The sequence below is a fragment of the Lynx rufus genome, unplaced genomic scaffold, assembly GCF_022079265.1.
Source record: "Lynx rufus isolate CCGP_SWC_20201006 ecotype Redwood Valley unplaced genomic scaffold, mLynRuf1.p SCAF_17, whole genome shotgun sequence".
NCBI lineage: Eukaryota > Metazoa > Chordata > Mammalia > Carnivora > Felidae > Lynx > Lynx rufus.
Genome location: NW_025814831.1, coordinates 16,389,866 through 16,410,369, shown reverse-complemented (window position 1 = coordinate 16,410,369; position 20,504 = coordinate 16,389,866). Strand labels below are relative to the sequence as shown.

At 38.6% G+C, this 20,504-nt stretch overlaps 1 protein-coding gene across 1 annotated transcript in view; it reads left to right on the top strand.

Annotated features, from left to right (window-relative positions):
* The window catches only part of SPATA7 (spermatogenesis associated 7), a 34,407-nt gene extending 14,763 nt beyond the window's left edge, over positions 1 to 19,644 (top strand). The window contains exons 5-12 of the mRNA XM_047079737.1: positions 2,454 to 2,587; positions 8,832 to 9,304; positions 10,448 to 10,514; positions 13,201 to 13,316; positions 14,657 to 14,710; positions 15,685 to 15,762; positions 18,756 to 18,813; positions 19,060 to 19,644. Of these exons, the coding sequence (XP_046935693.1) occupies positions 2,454 to 2,587; positions 8,832 to 9,304; positions 10,448 to 10,514; positions 13,201 to 13,316; positions 14,657 to 14,710; positions 15,685 to 15,762; positions 18,756 to 18,813; positions 19,060 to 19,644 (1,565 nt within the window). The remainder of the gene's footprint in view (positions 1 to 2,453; positions 2,588 to 8,831; positions 9,305 to 10,447; positions 10,515 to 13,200; positions 13,317 to 14,656; positions 14,711 to 15,684; positions 15,763 to 18,755; positions 18,814 to 19,059) is intronic.
* Positions 19,645 to 20,504: the final 860 nt, after the last annotated feature.

The window sequence follows — 20,504 nt, the reverse complement described above, 5'->3', positions numbered from 1 at the left end:
AAAAAAAATTAAAAAAAAAAAATTGCATAGGGGCACCTGGGTGGCTCAGTTGGTTAAGCATCTGACTTTGGCTCAGGTTACGATCTCAGTTTGTGAGTTTGAGCCCCCCCCACATTGGGCTCTATGCTGACAGCTGAGAGTCTGGAGCCTGTTTCAGATTCTGTGTCCCCCTCGCTCTCTGCAACCCCCCACTCACACTCTGTCTCTCTTTCTCTCAAAAAATGAATAAATGTTTAAAAAATTTTTTTAATTGTACAGGCATTAGCACAAACCACTTTTAGAACATTTATGTCAGCCCAGAAAGATCTTTTGTACCCATTTGCAGCTGCTTTCTATGGCCACCCCTAGCCTCAGGAAACTACTAATCTATAGATTTTTCTTTTTTCGACATTTCATAGAAACTGAATCACTCTGTGGTTTTTTACATTAGACTTCTCACTTAGCATAATGTTTTCTAGATTCACCTTTTCCTTAGATTGTATCAGTACTTCATTTAATTGCTAAGTAGTATTAGTATTGGTATAGTATTGCTAAATTGTATAGATAATACCACATTTTGTTTGGTATCAGCTGATGGATATTTGCATCATTTCTGGGTTTTTGGCTATTATGAGTAGCACTGCTAAGAACATTCATGTACCAGTCTTTTGTGTAGACATAAGTTTTCATCTCTTTTGAGTATATACCGGAGAGTGGAATTGCTGGGTCATAGGTAAAATTATATTTAACTTTTTTAATGATTTTTTTAAGTTTATTTATTTTGAGAGAGAATGCACATGTGCGAATGGGGGAGGGGCAGAGTGAGAGGGAGAGAGAGAGGCTCCCAAACAGGTTCTGCAGAGCCTGACTTGGGGCTTGAACCCACAAACCATGCAATCATGACCTGAGCCACAATCAAGAGTTGGATGCTTAGCCGACTGAGCCACCCAGGTGCCCCAAAGTATATTCAATTCTTTTTTTTTTTAATTTTTTTTAATGTTTATTTATTTTTGAGACAGAGAGAGACAGAGCATGAACGGGGGAGGGGCAGAGAGAGAGGGAGACACAGAATCGGAAGCAGGCTCCAGGCTCTGAGCCATCATCAGCCCAGAGCCCGACGCGGGGCTCGAACTCACGGACCGCGAGATCGCGACCTGAGCCGAAGTCGGACGCTCAACCGACTGAGCCACCCAGGCGCCCCAAGTATATTCAATTCTTAAAGAAACTGCCAAACTGTTTTCCAAAGGGGCTGTGCCTTTTTACATTCTTACCTCCAACACATTAGGATTTCAGTTACTCCACATCCTTGCTAACGCTTGTTTTGGGCTCCCCGCTTTTTTTTTAAGTTTTTTTTTCTTTTTTTTAGTAATCTAGCTTTCATTTCGCTATTTTCAGCCTTTATACAATGATAAATCTTTGATAACAACTCAGTACTTGACTTGCATCCTAAAGTGTGAAACCATTGTTTTCATTTATATTTTCAAATAATAGCAGTTAAGAGAAGTAGAAATCCGTTATCCTGATTGCAAATAATGTTATTTTTTTAAGTCATTTATAAAACTTAAACTTGTATGTGATAGTATTGACAATAATACTGCATTTGGCTGAGAGTCTGTGGATCAACTCAGACTCTGCATTTAGTAACGACAGAGTCACAACACATCAAGCTTTCTAACTTTCATATCTCTGAATATCAGCTAGGAATTGCTTTCTTGAGCTCTTAGGCTTAGCCAGGAGCCAAAATGTCACATCTTGTTTATGGTCTTTAAATAGTTAATGCAGGGGCGCCTGGGTGGCTCAGTCGGTTAAGCATCCGACTTCGGCTCAGGTCATGTCTCCCGGTCCGTGGGTTCAAGCCCCGCGTCGGGCTCTGTGCTGACAGCTCAGAGCCTGGAGCCTGTTTCAGATTCTGTGTCTCCCTCTTTCTCTGACCCTCCCTTGTTCATGCTCTGTCTCTGTCTCAAAAATAAATAAATGTTAAAAAAATTTTTAGAAAAAATAAAAATAAAAAAAATAATAAATAGTTAATGCAGGGGCACCTGGGTTAACTCAGTCAGTTAAGCATCTAACTCTTGATTTCGCCTCAGGTCATGATCTTAGGCTTGTGAGATCAAACCCTGCATTGGGCTTTGCACTGAGCCTGGAGCCTGCTTAGGATTCTCTCTCTTTCTCTCTGTCTCTCTGTCTCTCTGTCTCTCTCTGCCCCTTCCCCACTTGCTTGCACACACATGTGCACTCTCTCTCAATAAATAAACACTTTTTAAAAATAGCTAACGCACTTACAGTTTCTGTAAATTAAGTATTTGTTAGCTTCTCTATACAGAAACGTATTTGGATTTTTATTTATATATCAGTAGTGTAAACATTTTTTAGCAAAAAAAAAAAAAAAAAGTGCCCTTTATGCCTCTTCCACGACCAAGACCTTAATTTTTCTATTTTGTTCTACATTTTAAAAGATTTGTTTTCCCCCTCAGATGCAGACCAACAACGAAGAGAGAAACTCAAAAAGGAATTGGCACGATGTGAAAAGGAGTTGAAATTAAATAAGACAGCAGTGCCGGCCAATTCTAAAAATAATTCCAAGTCATTATTTACCACTCTACAAAAGGTAAGATAGTATTTTCACCTTTTAAAAGCGGATGTTTCTAAGCTACTCCATCAGTGGTACAACCTGACTTTGTGGTAGCGTGTTTGCCATATGTCAGAATCAGTAAACTTCTCCTGTAAAGAGCCAGATAGTAAATATTTTAGGCTTTTCAGGCCACGGTCGCTCATGACCCTTGTGCCATTGGATAGTAGCCACAGACGCTATATAAATGAACAGGCACGGCTGTGTTCCAGTAAAACTTTATTAAGAAAGCAGCAGTGCAAGGGTGCCTGGGTGGCTCATTCGGTTGAGTGTGTGACCTCGTCTCAGGTCATGATCTCAAGGTTCGTGAATTTGAGCCCCACGCTGAGTGAGGCTTTCTGCTGTTAGCAAGAGCCCACCTCGGATCCTCTGCCTCCCTCTCTCTGCGCCCTTCCCCTGCTCTCTTGCACTCGCTCTCTTTCTCTCTCTCAGAAATAAATAAACATTAAAGAAGAAGAAGAAGAAGAAAAGAAAGACAGTAGGCCAGGGGTGCCTGGGTGGCTCAGTTGGTTAAGCACCCAACTCTTGATTTCAGCTTAGTCATGATCTCACGTTGTGTGGGATCCAACCCCGCGTTGGGCACTGTGCTGACAGCGTGGAAATGACTTGGGATTCTCTCTCTCTTTACCTCTGCCCCTTTCTCTCTCTCTCTCTCAAAATAAATAAACATTAAAAAAAATCGAGCAGATTTGGCTGCAGGCTATAGCTTACTGACCCCTGCTATTGGTGTTCTGGGACACCCTTTAACATCTGATGGAGGATTTGTTTTTCCTTTCTCATGAATGCATGTTAATTTTATCAGATACTCTTTCTGCATTTTTTGAAAAGGTGATATCATTTTTCTTTTAAATGTGTTTATGTAGTGAATTACAGTCAAGTTTCTAATGTTAAAACAACTTTGCATTCCTTGTATAAACATAGCCTTGTCATGCATGGTGCAATACCTTTTTTATACATAGTTGGTAGAGTTGCTAAGACTGTTTAGGATTTTAGCATCTACCTCCGTTATCAATACTGACCTATAATTTTCCTTCTTCTCTACTCATGTCTATGTGCTATTTCCTGTAGAATAATTTATATGAATTTAGAACTATTTATTCCTTGAATTTGATGGAACTCAACATTAAAATTATCTGGGTGCCTAGAGTTTTCTTTTTGAGAAGATTTTTGACCACTATTTCAATGTTTTGAATCATTATAGAACTATTTTTTAATGTATTTATGTCAGAAGTTGTCCATTTCATCTAAATTTTCAAATTTTTGGCAGAGACTTGTTTAAATATAATCTCTTAATCTCTCCTGAATGTGTATTATTTCCCCCTTTTATTCCTCATGTTGTTTGTTTGTGCCTTTATTTTCTCTCTGATTTTTCTCACCAGAGATTTGTCAGTTTTTAAAGTCTTTTTAAAAAGGGCATATTTTTTACTTCATTAATTTTCTCTGTTGTATTTTGTTTTCTATTTTATTAATGTTTGCTCTTACCTTTTCCCCTTTTGGTTTTCTTTGGGTTTATTTTGCATTACTTTTCCTACTTTTGCTTAGCTTATTCTCATCCTCACTTCTGGGACGGTATAAGCATATTTAAGATTATATATTTTCCTCCACATGCTGCTTTAGCTGTATCCCACAAGTTTTGATATGTGGTATTTTTATTACAATGCAATTAAGAGTATTTTCCATTATTTCTTTTTTAACCCAAGAGTCATTTAGAAGTATTTCTTAATATCTGTATGTATTTTTTCCCTAGTTTTTTTCTTTGTTCCAGATTTCTAGCCTAATCGTACTGTGGTCAGGGAACATCTATATGATACCCATTTCTTGAAATTTGTTGAGAAATTTGTTTTATAGCCCAGTAGGGAGGCAGATTTCTTAAAATGCACCGTGTCGTTATGTGTTTGAGAAGAAAATATATTCCGTAGTTGTTGCGTGCAGTATTTAATATATTCTGTATTCATTGGATTAAACTTCATATCTTTTATATATTCAAATCTTATTGATTTTTTTGTCTTGTCTATCATTTATTAAGAGAAGTATTCCACATGATTATGTATTTAGCTATTTCTCTAAAAATTAGTACTACTAATTTTTGTTTTGTAGATTTTAAGTATATTATTCTATATATACAGATTAAGAGATGATATATTTTCTTGGTGAATCAAATCAAACCTATTATCACTGTGCTTTGAACTTCTTTATCTTAATATTTTTTGTATTAAAGTGTTTCCTTTTTTTTAAAAGATTTTTTTTTTTAAGATTATTTATTTTGACAGAGAGAGAGAGAGCAAGAGTGAGGGAGGGGCAGAGGGAGATCAAGAATCCCAATCAGGCCTGCACTGTTAGCAAGGAACCTGACACGGGGCTCGCTCTGAGAAACCATGAGATTACGACCTGAGTCGAAATCAAGAGTCCGCGCTTAACAGACTGAGCCACCCAGATGCCCCACAAGTTACTGTGAATTCCAAGTGGACAAAAACTATATACAAACAACACAGAGCCTGCTTGGGATTCTCTCTCCCTCTTTTTCTGTCCCTCCCCTATGCAAGCGCAAGTGCACTCTCTTTCTCTGAAAATAAATAAAAATTACAAAAAAAAAAAAAAGAATTCACAGTAACTTGCAATTTGCAAACATTTTTTATAAGCCTTGATAAACATTTAGACGAATTCAGATTCAAATTATTATTTTGGGTATACTATTTTAATAATTGGGCTTTATGGTTAATAGACACCTATCCTAGTTATAACCTGTATATCCTGAAAAGTTTGCTACAATTAAAAAGAACATGCTAACTTTAGCCTCTGAACATATTAGCCATTTATATATGTGAGATCATATAATCAAAAACCGTTTCTTCTAATTGTCCAGACACTCATACTGTTCTTTCTCTCACACTCTGACTCACACGCTGTCACCTCAGGAGCCTCCAGTGTGTTTCCAGTCTGTACCCTGTAACCCCACACAGTTATTCACCAGTCATTCACATCACTGGTACAGCACCTACTGTGTGCTGTTAGTATTAATTGAATATGTGAATGTGACCCATATTCCTAAATAAATCTAGGAAATTTTTTTAGAGAGAGAGAGCACAAGCGGGGGAGAGGGACAGAGGGAAAGGAAGGAGAGAGAGAGAGAGGGAGGGAGGGAGGGAAGGAGGGAATCTTAAGTAGGCTCCATGCTCAGTGGGCTTGATTCTACGACCCTGGGATCATGACCTGAGCCAAAATCAAGAGTCAGAGGCTCAACTGACTGAGCCACCCAGGCATCCCTGAAACATTTTTAAAGCAATATAAAACAATGAAAAACAAGAGCTATCAGTTTCTTTTTTAAACTAGAATTTGAAACTTTTTTGCAAAACAAATGTTAATCAGATTTTTAAATAATTTGTACCCATCCTATTCTGCAATTGAAATGACTCCTCGACTGTTTTAAAATCTGACAATTGCAAAATCTTTGTGTGCTGTTTCTTCTGACATCGTCCCTGAAAAAGATTTAGTACTCAGTTGTTCTGTGATTGTAAAAGTTGGGTACGTGTTCTTGACGTGAAAACATGATGAGTGTATAAGCTGGGCAACGATTATCACTTTATATAAATTCTTAAATCACAGTTCACAACAAATCACATTGAACTGTAAAGCTGACTTAAGAAATGAAGGCGGTCAGATTACAACCAGAATTTTTGTTCTATTCACATATAATTGATAAACCCTTCTCTGGTTTTAGAACTTTACAGTTACCTGTTGTTCAGATTTTGGTGAATTTACCAGTGTGTTATTTATTTTCTGTGAAAATTATATCCATCCAAGCTTTCCAATATTCGTACCTACAGGAAACCGTTATATAATCTCAAAAAGCAGATTGGTACAATTGATTTCATACTATGTCCTACAGGTTTCCAAGGAAAGAAAAAGTGTAGGATGCAAGGTTGGAATTACGATACCTAAAAGTAAAGAAGGTTCTTGCCTTCAGTCAGTTCAAAAGCAGTTTTTCCAGCCCATTTGAGACAGATGAGAGTATATTTCTGCCTTTAAAGACTTCCTTTGAGGGGGCACCTGGGTGGCTCAGTCGGTTGAGTGACCCTTGATTTCAGCTCAGGTCATGATCCCAGGGTTGTGGGATCGAGCCCTGCGTCAGGCTCCAAGCTGAGTGTGGAGCCTGCTTAGGATTCTCCCTCCCTCTCCTCTCTCCCTCCCTCCGCCCCTCTCTTCTGCTTGTGTACACTCTCTCTAAAATTAAAAAAAAAAAAAAAATTAAAGACTTTCTTTGGTGTTTCGTTTTGTTTATTAAATAACCATTACTGATAAGAGTTTTCTTGCAGGCAGTCTAATGCTTTATGCATTTCTGCCGCCTCTGATCTCAGCTTGTACCGTTCCTCTAAGTATAAATAATTCCTGTGATTATTATTTAATAGCCCTGTAAGATTTTTCAGATCGTACTTAGAAATTTTTTCCCAGGAGCCAAACTCTTCTGGTATATAAGCTGCGAGTCTTGTTTGGGAGTGCTTTTTAAAACTAATATATTGAAATCATTAAAAAAGGACCCTAGTGACTCAGAATTTAATGCCAAAATATTTCCTTGCTTTGAGTAATTTTGCCTTGTATTTGAGATCAGGTTAGAAAGCACTTGGAAAGGAAATCGGTGACTTTGCCTTTAGTTACACTATTCAGTTATCTGCAGTTTTCTTACTTAGATGAATCAGTACTTAGGTTAGCTGACTGGTTCACCATCAGGCAAAGAGTTAAAATCAGTTTAAAATTCCTCATGGTGTAAAAAATCTAAAATACGGGGACACCTGCCTGGCCCAGTCAGTACAGCATGCAACTCTTGATCTTGGGGTCATGAGTTCGAGCCCCACATTGGGTGTAGAGTTTATTTTTTAAAAACCTGAAATATATAATTTTCAATTGAGTCTTTATAATAGATAATATGATGTCATCGTGGAGAGCATAAGCTCAGCCTGGGTTCAAATCTGTGAGACCCTGCACGGCCTCATTTTCTTCATCTCTGAAATCAAAGTAGTATTTGGGGCACCTGGGTGGCTCAGTCGGTTAAGCGTCCGACTTCGGCTCAGGTCATGATCTCACGGTTTGTGAGTTCGAGCCCAGTGTCGGGCTCTGTGCTGACAGCTCGGAGCCTGGAGCTGGCTTCGGATTCTGTGTCTCCCTCTCTCTCTGACCCTCCCCTGCTCATGCTGTGTCTCTGTCTCAAAAATAAATAAACGTTTAAAAAAAATTTTTTTAAGTAGTATTTGTATTACCACCCAGAAGTTGATGTGAGGATGAAATGAGTTGTGCATGTAAATTAATTAGAACTATACCTTACACATCGTAAGCGTAGTAACCCACTAGCAGCGTGATAGAAGTTCTAATCGTTCTTTTATTCTACTCAATGGCAAGAACAGTACCTTGCACACAAGAAGCACTCAGCTATTCTCTTACTCGGCTGATTCATCTTTCTCTTGTTTTTCTCCCCGTGAGCTTGTAGGACAGATGTAACAGCTAAATCCTAGTCATTGTCACCTCAGAATCCGTGACTTCTATGTAACTTCCCCTCTACCTAATAAAGTGCCTCAAAGTTCTGTAATGCATACACAGGTGTCCATAAAGTCTGGAATCATAGACAGAGCTTCTTGGACATCCACCCTGTAAAAGAATAAAATATTATCTATGTTTTAAGATTTTCTGGATACCCTGTAGAAATGGTTCTTCCAAAATTAAACCAAAAAGAAATGGAGCAGTCCAAAACGCCTTCCCTTTCGGCTCTCCCCACTTGTGAGGAGAAGTGGAGAGAAGTTCCTTTTCATTTCTTCAAAGCCTTCAAGTCTCAGGCGCCGCTGGCCCCGGAGATTGCCCTAAAGGCCCGATGGGAAGGGGGGTGCTGCCACCAGCAGTGGTTAAGAAGGGGATTGGTGCGCACAGCTGGTTTGGAAACCTTCAGATAAAGCTGAGATCTACCTGTAGATCTCAATGTACAAGTTCAAGACCAGATATAGGTAGATATGAATAATTGCTTTTTTTTAGTTTCAGAAAGAAAAATGACTGGTCTTAGTTATGTTTAGAATTATATTTTTATATATTAATAATTCAAAACCTTGAATAGAAGTTCATATCAATGCTAACACCTTCAGGAATATATAGTTCTCTAGACCTCCTAAGGCAACCATTTTTGGGTATATAATCTGGAGAGATCCCCAGTTATGAGAATTTGTAGCAAACCAAATGTTTTTAGCCTTCAGGAGAACCACAAGATGAAGACGTGTTAATCGGAGAAGTGAATGGATTTCCATCCTTCACAAGGTCACCAGTAACTTCTTCAGAGAGACTGCAGTTGAATCTACCTAAATCTGATAAAATCCTCACAAATGGTACTGAGAAGAACTCCGGTTCCTCCGTGTTCAACGTGGACTACACCCCCTCTGGGCCTAGGAAACCGTGCTCTGGAACTCCGTACGGCAGAGGGCCCAGGAGCACGCGCCCAAATACCCATCGGTTTCAGTTAGTTATTTCAAAAGCACCGAGTGGGGACCTTTTGGATAAACACTCTGAGCTCTTTTCCAACAGACAGTTGCCATTCACTCCACGCACTTTAAAAACAGAAGCAAAATCTTTCCTGTCACATTACCGATACTATACGCCTGCCAAAAGAAAAAAGGAGTTTACAGATCAGCGGATAGAAGCGGAAACCCAGACTGATTTAAGCAGGTATGGCCCATTCACAGCCAACAGTAAGTCCTTCAGGGTGTTGTAGAAATTAAGTAGTAATAATATTCCTTATTTTACGTCATGTACCTAACATGCCCAACTGAAGGTCTGGGAGTGCCTTTTTGATTGGAATGAGATTAATGTCTTTTCCTTTTGCATGTGTCACTACCCAAGTGACTACCCAAGTGTCACTACCCAAGTCATTGTTGAAAAGTACCTATTAAACTTGTCAAGCTTTCCTTACAAACAGGAATGTTACATAGTTTAATTTATTGTTTCAAACATGGTATGTGCTTTTAAATATACTTTCAGAGAATCCTTAAAATATGTCATCAAGTAGCATTTGTGTAAATATGTCTATTGCTTCATTTTAAAAATGGCAAAACAGTGGGCTAGAGAGGGAAAGAGGACAGCCGATTCTCTGACTCTCCCTGGGTTCCCTTCCCTACAAATATTCAACTCCACTGTTACATAGGAGCAACTCCCCAGGAATAATTCAGGCAATTGGGGTAACTTCTGGAAATTCCATAGATTTTGCCTCAATAATGTTTTCATATATGATAGTGCCTGGCACATAATGAATATTCAGTAAAAGTTTGCCAAATGATTGAAGAAACAAACAAATCTTATAAAGTATTTAGTGTTAGCTGACTTGTGATGGTTTTTCCTGGTGCTATATAAAGAGCTATTTACCTCATCCTAAGTATTAGTTAATTTTAGAAAGCAAAAAACAATTTAGCTCTAGTATTTTTTTCTCTAGGTACAGATAAGAGGTACAGAAATATCAGATGAGTCTGCGTACGTTTAATCCCAAGGATTAAAGAGTGGAGGGGAATGAGGAAAGCAAGCATATCATATCCTTTTCTGATTGTATTTATGACCACTTTGGAGGATAATAGTTCCCATGTCCCTGGTCCCATTCTATCCAGCTGAAATCTAGCTGCTACTGAAAAAAAGGAAAAGGAAGCTGTGTAATCCAAACCATATCTGTTTCCTGATTATATAATCAGAAATTACACATTTTATAAGAATAGATGGATTTCATCTCTTAGTTTGAGGGGTTTTTAAGACAGTAAACTTGTTATCATATCACGGTATTTGTATTTTGAAAGCTTGACAACTATTCCTTTTAAAATATTACAGCTTTAAATCTGATTTTGAGGCATTTGAGACCAAGAACTTCACAGATTCAGAAAAGAACATAAAGCAGGTAATAAAAGTGAGATCTCTCTGTGTACTGCATTGGAATTACAGCCACTTTCACTTAATAGGATATGTATAGCTATTTGGACTTCAAGAATCTCTCAGTGACACTTCTCGCATATGATGTCGCCAGCATGGAGAAAGACTACCTATTTACAAAGGCATGTTGCTCCTTTTGAGTGGCCAGATGGATCCTGCCCCGTCTGAGAAGTCATTTGTTGTTAGCATCTTTTCTAGATGGTTGATTGGCCTGCTAGATAGAGGAATGGGTGAATAAAATACCTTAAATGTTGCTTCAAAGATGCAGATTTGGCTACTAAAGGAACCAGAAAAGCTGTATAGAAGTCATTTTAATTTCTATGCCTGTAATTTTTCTTTTGAAGAATTGCCACTGATTATATTATTGGAAATTACACATTTTATGAGAAAAGGTCGCTATCACCCCTTACATTTGCTTTTACTTTTTCTGGACCATAGGCTCTGTTTTACACTGTGTATGTTTTGAGTGTTCAGCAGTCATTTCTTTTATTTTCTTAAGCATGTTTATTTATTTTGAGAGAGAAAATGTGAACACAAGCTGGGGAGGGGCAAGAGAGAGAGGAGAAAGAGAGAATCCCAAGTAGGCTCTTCATTGTCAGCACAGAGCCCAACGCAGGGCTTGAAACCACGAACCACAAGACCATGACCTGTGCCGAAATCAAGAATCTGATGCTTAACCAACTGAGACACCCAGGCGACCCAGCAGTCATTTCTTTTAAAATATTACAGCTTTAAGTCTGATTTTCACATAAACTGATTGTTTTTATTTTTTATTTTGGGAGTGTTAATCATACACTTGTATCCTAATTTATATTTGTTTGCAAAAACAGTTTGTCTATTAAAATGTCAAACACAGACTCGAAAATAAGAGAATAAAATATGGGGGTGCCTGGGTGGCTCATTTGGTTAAGCATCCAACTTCAGTTCAGGTCATGATCTCACAGTTCGTGAGTTTGAGCCCCATGTCAGGCTCTGCACTGACAGTGCAGAGTCTGCTTGGGATTCTGTCTCTCTGCCTCTCTCTCTGTCTCTCTCTCTCAAAATAAATAAATGAACTTAAAAAAAAAAAAGAATAAAATATAATCATACTGAACTTCCATCTTCCCTTCTGAATACGAATTGTAGGTTTCCATGTCAGCCATTAATACCTGTTTGACGTGGGCCCTGCCTCTCAGAGCCCGAGGGCAAATCCCTTACCCTCTGAGAGCGGAGTTTTGCATCAAGAGAAACTGTACTTACCATGTAGGGTCACTTATCAAGGAATAATTGATACAGGGAAAGTGCCTTGCCCGAGAAGGGGTCAGTAGAGGAGGACTGTGACTAGCTTGAGATTTAGGAAGAGAGTTAGCTCAGTAGGTAGCTAAATAAATGAAGTAAGTCCATTTTCATGACGTTGTGCTCCAAATGCTTGTCCATAACCTGGTAAGGAAATGGTGTGTCCCATTACTCCATAATCCTTGCCCCCAGCAGTCTGCTTGAAGGTCATGAGGATCAGACCAAATTCTAGCAGCACTGTGCATGAATGAGCACCGTAAAGACTCATCTAATACTGCAAGGAAATGCTCGCCACAGATGCAGCTCGTAGTAAGGGTTCTATAAAAATAAGCTGCCGTGGGGCGCCTGGGTGGCGCAGTCGGTTAAGCGTCTGACTTCAGCCAGGTCACAATCTCGCGGTCCGTGAGTTCGAGCCCCGTGTCGGGCTCTGGGCTGATGGCTCAGAGCCTGGAGCCTGTTTCCGATTCTGTGTCTCCCTCTCTCTCTGCCCCTCCCCCGTTCATGCTCTGTCTCTCTCTGTCCCAAAAATAAATAAACGTTGAAAAAAAAAAATTTAAAAAAAAAAAATAATAAAATAAAAAATAAAAAAAAAATAAGCTGCCGATATTTGTGTGTGTTAATAGTATCGACGGAACCACCAGAACTACCACTGCTTCTCCGTAGTTGATACATGGACATTTGACATGAATGAGCTGTTTGAATTTGTTATAATGGGGTATTTTTTCTCAGGTTTACTTAAAACTTGCACATTTGCTTCATTTTTCTCTTTGCATGTTTATTTGTGGTAATTCTTTAACAGATTTAAAATATCCCTCATTAAGACTCTCTAATATAGAGAACAACCTGAGGGTAGATGGAGGGAGGTGGGTAGGGGTTGGACTAGATGGGTGATGGGCACTAAGGAGGACACTTGTTGGGATGAGCACTGGGTGTGGTATGTAAGTGATGAATCATTAAATTCTCCTGAAATCATTGTTACACTATATGTTAACTAACTTGGATTTAAATAAAATTTAAAAATTAAAAAAAATATATCCCTCATTAAAATGTAAGAAATAAGCAGTTGTCTTACCTTACTTTAAATAAACTTAAGAAAGAAGTCTTAGTTGGGTAGACAATGTATTCTAAAAACATCCTTTGTTATAATATAGCAGTCACTTTTATTTACTGGATGTCTCCACTTTGTTTCCTTGACTTTTTTTTTTTTTTTAAGTTGATTTTGAGAGAGAGAGCATGAACGGGGAAGGGGCACAAAGAGAGGGAGAGAGAGAATCCCAGGCGCCCCTCCTTGGCTTTTTTGAAGTTTGCTGTTTTGTTTTATTTCTGCTTTCATAATGTATTCTTGAAGCAAAATAAAGATCGATTTTTCTCATTCTCAGGCATCTAATTGTATGACATATGATACCAAAGGAAAAATAACTCCTTTACCCTTACAAGGGCATGACTTACCATGGGATGAGATTAAAGGTGGAACTTTCCAGTGTTCCTCACCAAGGTAAACAATTTACAGAAGTCATTTCAACTGTAGATTTAACTGCTTTCCTGTGTAACAGACATCCGATATTTGCAACATAAGTACTATTTTAATTACATGAACTCTAATCTATTTTGGTGTTACACAATTCAGTAGCAGTGTTAGTTTTACTAATGAAATTTTACAAAGTAGGTACTCAGTAAAAGTTTAAATGAACTTATTTTGCTAATTCATTAATGAAAAAAGCGGGGGCACTGGCTTGTTTTATATGCCATTGCTATTCGTAGGAAAAAGGATTTTTTTCCTCAAGGCAAATCCTCTAGCAGTGATGCTAACCAGTTTACATGGCAGAAATAATACTGAAGAACCTCACAATCTGAGGACTCCTAATTCATGATTGTGAATATTCACCATGTGCTGGGGTTTTATCTGTCCCTGTGTATTGGGCACTGTTTTTCAGACTACCCATCGTATTTAGTAATCACGGAATACAGCACCTAAACAAAAATGATGGCTTAGCAAAAATGCCTTTGATAGTTTCAGCTGTCAAATGCATTTCCAGAGTCAGAGATTATGTATGAGATGAAGAAGGTGGAAGTAAAAAAGGGCTAGAGATTAAAAAAGAGGCAAGAATGAGGTGTCATACAGCCGACCAGAAGGCAAGCCCTTGTGATCCCTCAGAGCCCAGGCCCTTCCCCCAGGGAGATGGTGCCTGCAAAGCTGTGGGCAGTTCACCGCTGACCTTCATGATGCCTCAGTGCTCAGAAGATTTATAAGCTATCTCTTAAGCGTCTCTGCAATGGACATAAAGAATGCCCTAAAGAAAGGAATATTTATCTTTTCTAGTAGTTTCTATCTAAAAAGTAAAATATTTTAATTGAGCATACCTAAATAAAAAGCTTGGAATTAACTAATGATGATATAACTAAATAATGACAAAATTTAGTATAATAATCAGCTTAAAAAACAGTCTTTCATAGGGAAATATCTGTCTCCAGCATTATTTACATGTTAACTGTAGTCAAAGTAAAATTATGTAAGATAAGTGCTGTAGTCCAGTTTTAAAAAGGATTGTGAATTTGTAGTTCCCAAGACTAGTTCAAAATATCTCTGCTACTTACTAACAACATGACTTCAGTAAGTTACCCAACCTTTCTGCCCCCTGGTGAACTCATCAGTCAGTGGGAAGATAATACCGACCCCATATACCAAACAGGGCTGTTCTGAAGATGAGATCGTATCACAGATATGAAAGAACTTTAAAAATTCTACAATCTATTATTACTGATATATAATATTACTGAATACTTACAGCATGCCAATCATTGTTTTGTTCAAATATTGTCATTTTCTGTTTCCAGGGCAGTATGTCAGTATTCTTTGCAGTTTCCTCCAGAGAGAAAACTCCATTCTGAGTAAGATCTTTTTGACCTCTTCATTGTGCCTAGGGAAAATCAAGAATTAAGAATCATGGGGCACCTGGGTGGTTCAGTCAGTTAAGAGATCTACTCTTGGTTTTGGCTCAGGTCGTGATCTCCCAGTTCATGGGATCGAGCCCCACGTCGGGCTCTGGGCTGGCAGTGCAGAGCCTGCTTGGGATTCTTTCTCTCTCTGCTCCTCCCCTACTCGCACTGTCTCTGTCTCTCTCAAAATAAATAAATAAAAAAGAGAATCACACAAACCATTATTAAATCAGTCAGGACTGAATGCTAATTTTTCTTACAATTCGCTCCCCCTCTCTCTCTGCCCCTTCCCTGCTTATGCTCTATCTCTCTCTCAAAAATAAATAAACATTAAAATATATATATATATGATAGGGGCCCCTGGGTGGCTCATTCAGTTAAGCATCCAACTTCGGCTCAGGTCATGATCTCACAGTTTGTGAGTTCAAGCCCTGCATCAGGCTCTGTGCTGACAGCTTCAAGCCTGGAGCCTGCTTCAGATTCTGTGTCTCCCTCTCTCTCTGCCTCTCTCTCAAAAATAAACATTAAAGGGGCGCCTGGGTGGCGCAGTCGGTTAAGCGTCTGACTTCAGCCAGGTCACGATCTCGCGGTCCGGGAGTTCGAGCCCCGCGTCAGGCTCTGGGCTGATGGCTCAGAGCCTGGAGCCTGTTTCCGATTCTGTGTCTCCCTCTCTCTCTGCCCCTCCCCCGTTCATGCTCTTTCTCTCTCTGTCCAAAAAAAAATAAATAAACGTTGAAAAAAAAATAAACATTAAAAAAAATAGAAGATAGACATAGTTTGTTTTATATTATTCCTCTTAGTAATATGAGATAGCAGTACATTTGTCATAGCAGAGATAGATGTTCCTAATTAAGTACTCATATTTCCTGTAGTTTTCAGAGTAAGTAGGAAATAATTATATGCTGTGTACTGCTTTGTCTTCACAGTGAGGAAGAACTGTTGTATCTGAGTTTCATTGAAGATGTAACAGATGAAATTCTGAAACTTGGTTTATTTTCAAACAGGTTAGATTTTTTAATTATGGCGGTCAAACAGTACATTAAATACTCTTCTTTATGAGGTTAATTTTTTTAAGTTATTTCCATATCCTAGGAAATGAAAAATTATAGTGCTTTCTTGGGGGGACATAATCTTATAACTGGTAGCAAATTGTAAAGAATGTTTAATTCACACTATATGAGGCAAGTTCACAGTTTGGGGAGTTACAGGGGAGAACAGAGGTTTTACTCATTTAAATACGGTTGTATCTCTTAGACGCAGAGAGCAGCTTGGCAGTTGCCAGGGTGGGGGCGGGCAAAATGGGTAAAGGTGGTCAAAGGTACAACTCCCAGTTATAACATAAATAAGTCATGGGGATATAACACATGTACAGGGCGGTGGGTATAGTTAATAGCACTGTGTTGCATATTTGAAAGCTGCTGAGAGAATAAATCTTAAAAGTTCTCATCACAAGGAAAAAATTCTGTAACGGTGTGGTAATGGATGTTCACTAGACTTATTTGGGTGATCATTTTACAATACATACAAATATGGGATCATTATGTTGTACACCTGACACCAATATAACGTTTGTCCGTTATACTTCAATTTAAAAAATCTATCACAAAAAAAAAGAAAAAGAAGAAAAATGATATCCTTATTTGAAAGAAAGACGTAAAACTGTCTTTATTCACAGACAACATTGTCATCTGTGTAAAAATCCCATAGAGTCTACATAAAAACAAAAATTACTATTATATCTCTTAGTTATATAGACTAGTGAACTGAATTTTTGCTTCTTATTTGCAAAGATCCATTACCTCATTTTACTATTTGAAACTTGTCACAAGAATCCAAAGCAAGCATTTTTGTTAACAACTGTTACTAGTAAAGTGAGCACAAATTAAAGGCTAGGTTTACACACTGTAAGTGAAATGGAAAGTTTACAAAACCGGATTCGATATTGCACATCTTAAGGAAACTGTGTGATCCTAGGTCAGCTTGAACATTTATTCATCTAAAGTTCACTGGGCAGTGAGGCACACTTTATGTTGCATATCTTAGAATTCCATGTTGTGTACATGCTTTCTCTGTTGTATTATGTCAAGTACAACATTTCTAATGAATTATTTCTATTCTTATGTGAAGTTTTTTTAAATTAAAGCAAACATTTATTATTGCTATAAAAAGATATACCAAAAAGAGCTAAGTTTTTTTTTAAATATAGTATTCTATTTACTTCTTTCATTTAAAAAAAGTCGTTATGGCGGGGGGCACCCAGGTGGCTCAGCTGATTAAGCATCCAACTGTTGATTTTAGCTCAGGACCTGATCTTGTGGTTCATGGGATCGAGCCCTGCGTCAGGCTCCACGCTGTCAGCGCAGGATTTTCTCTCTTTCTGCTCCTCTTCCCACTCACACGCATTCTGTCTCTCTGTCTCAAAATAAATAAATTTAAAAAAAATTTTTTTAAGTGGTTAAAAATGTTTTCAGGGGGCGCCTGGGTGGTTCAGTCGGTTGAGTGTCCAACTCTTAATCTCAGCTCAGGCCATGATCTAGCGATTTGTGGGATCGAGCCCCCCATTGGACTCTGCACTAACACCATGGAGCCTGCTTGGGATTCATCCTCTCTCTCTCTCTCTCTCTCTCTCTCTCTCTGCCCCTCCCCCACTTGTACTCCTTCTCTCTCTCAAAATAAATAAACTTTAAAAAAAATGAAGTGAATTTATTGATACAGAAGGGTGTTCAAAATATATAGTTGATTAGAAAAACAAAATTGATACCCAGACAGTATGTATTGTTTGTAAAGGGTAGAATATGGATTCCTTGGGCTTTTTAAAAACGGCTAAGTAATTCAGAACTACTAAATCTAAGATTAGCTAATTTCATTGATAATAAAAATGGCAACAAATGAGTTTTCAGCAAAGGTATAGACACATTCATATGATAGCACCACAAGTGTGGTATAGTTGTGAGAAGATTTTCTCTGGAGCCAGACACATCTGGGTTAAATTCTCTTAATGGTTTTGGACCTTAGGAGAGAGGAAATTATCATCTTAGATTATTTTCTCATCTTTAAAATGATCTTTACAATACCTTTCTCTCAATATTGGTCATGATTAGGGGTATAATGATTATGTGTCTAGCACAAATGTCTAGCCCTTAGTGGTACTTAATAAGTGATAGCTTTTAGGTTATTATGTGGATTTACCATCAGTGGAATTTTTTTCAAGTATAATTTAGGAAGCATTGTAAAATAATTCCATGTAAGAGAATTTTCTTTAGGGTTTGGTTTGGGGGGGGTTGTGGATGTGAGACACAAGGGGAGGAAAAGGCATTTGTTGTGTGCATACGTGGGTGAGAGAAAAAAGAAAAAAGTTTTTGTTTTATGGCGGGGGCAGAGGGAAGGGAACTGTTGGACCTCATTTAAAATATTCACAGAATAAGCCATACAGAGAAAGACAGATACCATATGGTTTCACTCTTATGTGGATCCTGAGAAACTTAACAGGAACCCATGGGGGAGGGGAAGGAAAAAAAAAAAAAGAGGTTAGAGTGGGAGAGAGCCAAAGCATAAGAGAATCTTAAAAACTGAGAACAAACAGAGGGTTGATGGGGGGTGGGAGGGAGGGGAGGATGGGTGATGGGTATTGAGGAGGGCACCTTTTGGGATGAGCACTGGGTGTTGTATGGAAACCAATTTGACAATAAACTTCATATATTGAAAAATAAATAAATAAATAAAACACACAAAAAAAATAAAATAAAATATTCACAGAAGTATAAGTGGTATATACTCTTTCAGAAACAATGGCGTCTGTAATATAACTTAAGACCCATACTATCTCCCAAATCAGAGAACTTGACAGAACAGGGAAGGATTAGTGTTTAGTTTTGCAAAGAAAAAGAATAATCTGAAAAATATTTTCCAACCTTTAGCAGTTTTGTTATTGCGTGACCATTTTGTACTTGGTTGATTTTATGATTTTGAGACATTAACATTTCTATTTATCTTTCAGGTTTTTAGAACGACTATTTGAGCGACACATAAAACAAAATAAACATCATTTGGAGGAGGTTTGTCTTTCTTCAGACATTCATTAGAAAAATTCTAATATAGAAAGAATTTTGAAGTTTTTCCATAGCCTCAAAGAATGCATTAAAAACAAGAGCGGTTTTGCCCTTGTACCTTTTGTGTGCGTGGCGGGGGCGGGGAGCGTGCGTGAAGTAAGTATTAATCCTGCTGAGATTAACAGCACTGCCCGCAAAAGTAGTTCAGTGTGACTAGCTCAGCTAATGTCATTATTCTTGTCTTAATCCTAGGGAAAAATGCGCCACCTGCTGCGTATCCTGAAGGTGGACTTAGGCTGCACATCCAAGGAAAACTTAGTAAAGCTGGATGATGTCGATATGCTGAATTCACTGGGTTTTGAACAGGCTGAGGACTCAGAAGAAAATCATCATAAAAGTAACCACGATGCCACAATTCAACAGGAGCGTCAGCAATACCAAAAAGCTTTGGATATGTTACTATCCGTACCAAAGGGTGAGAACGAGAAACTCTCCTCACCGGATGAATTTTTCCTGCCCGTCTACAAATCGAAGTATTCAGAAGGGGTTATAATTCAACAAGTGAATGATGAAGCAAATCCCGGACCTTCAATTTCGGATGAAAAAAATTCAAGTGTCTCAGACAGTTTAACAGACCAAGAAACCTCTGTGAATGTCATTGAAGGCGACAGTGACACTGAAAAGGTGGAGACCTCGAATGAGTTATGTTGTCTGAGCCCGGAACTCTCCCCGTCCCTTCAGCTTCACGGTGTCCAAGGTGACAACAGTCGTGACATGGAAGGACCAACTCTTAAAATCATGGAAATGAGCATTGAGGATTGCCCTTTGGATATTTGATCTTCATTAATAAATATCCCAAATGACCAATCATCCAGTGTTCCTTTTCTCCCATTTTTTTCTCTTTTATATATTAAGATTTCTGTATTTGCTTTCTATGCTCCATAATAAATTACCATAAATTTAGCAGCATCAAACTACACACATGTATTATTTATCCCACAATGGGTGTGGATCAAGAGTCTACACAACTTAGACGTGCCTGCTCTGGGTCTCTCAAGGCTACAATTCAGGCGTCAGTTGGGCCTGTGGGCTAATTTGGAGGCTTGACTGGGGCGAGAATCTGCTTGAAACTGCTTTCAGTTGTTGGCAGAATTCCTTCCCCTTTGGCCGTCAGCTGCCCTCAGCTTCTAGAGGCCGTCCACCGTTCCCTCCCACTCGGCCCCCTCTGCAGGCAGCTCACAACGTGGCTGCTTGCTTCTTTAAGGCTAACGGGAGAGAGACTGCTAGTGAGATAGAGTCCCATATCAACGACGTAACCACAGGAATGACCTTCCATCATTAGAAGGAAGTCATAGGTGCTGCCCACACTTGAGGGGTGCAGATATTATACACGGGTATGGAAGGTGAGAATCACTGCGGTCTCCCTAGGATCTGTTGGCCCCAATTTCTAAAGTTGCTTTTCGGGGGAGCGTGTTTCACCCAGACCTAAGTGATTTTGTATGCAGTGGGAAATGGTTTATGATCTGGCACGGATCTCGAAACATTAAGCCTGGTCTCTAATCTCTTTAATTTCTTCTTTCTCACTTTCCTGCAGTATCTAAAGCTTCAAGGACTTTCTAGTTATCAGTGAACTAGAACAGTGTGTCATCTATGTGAAAAAGTGTCCCTTCTTACGAGGGCAAACATTCTATCAACCT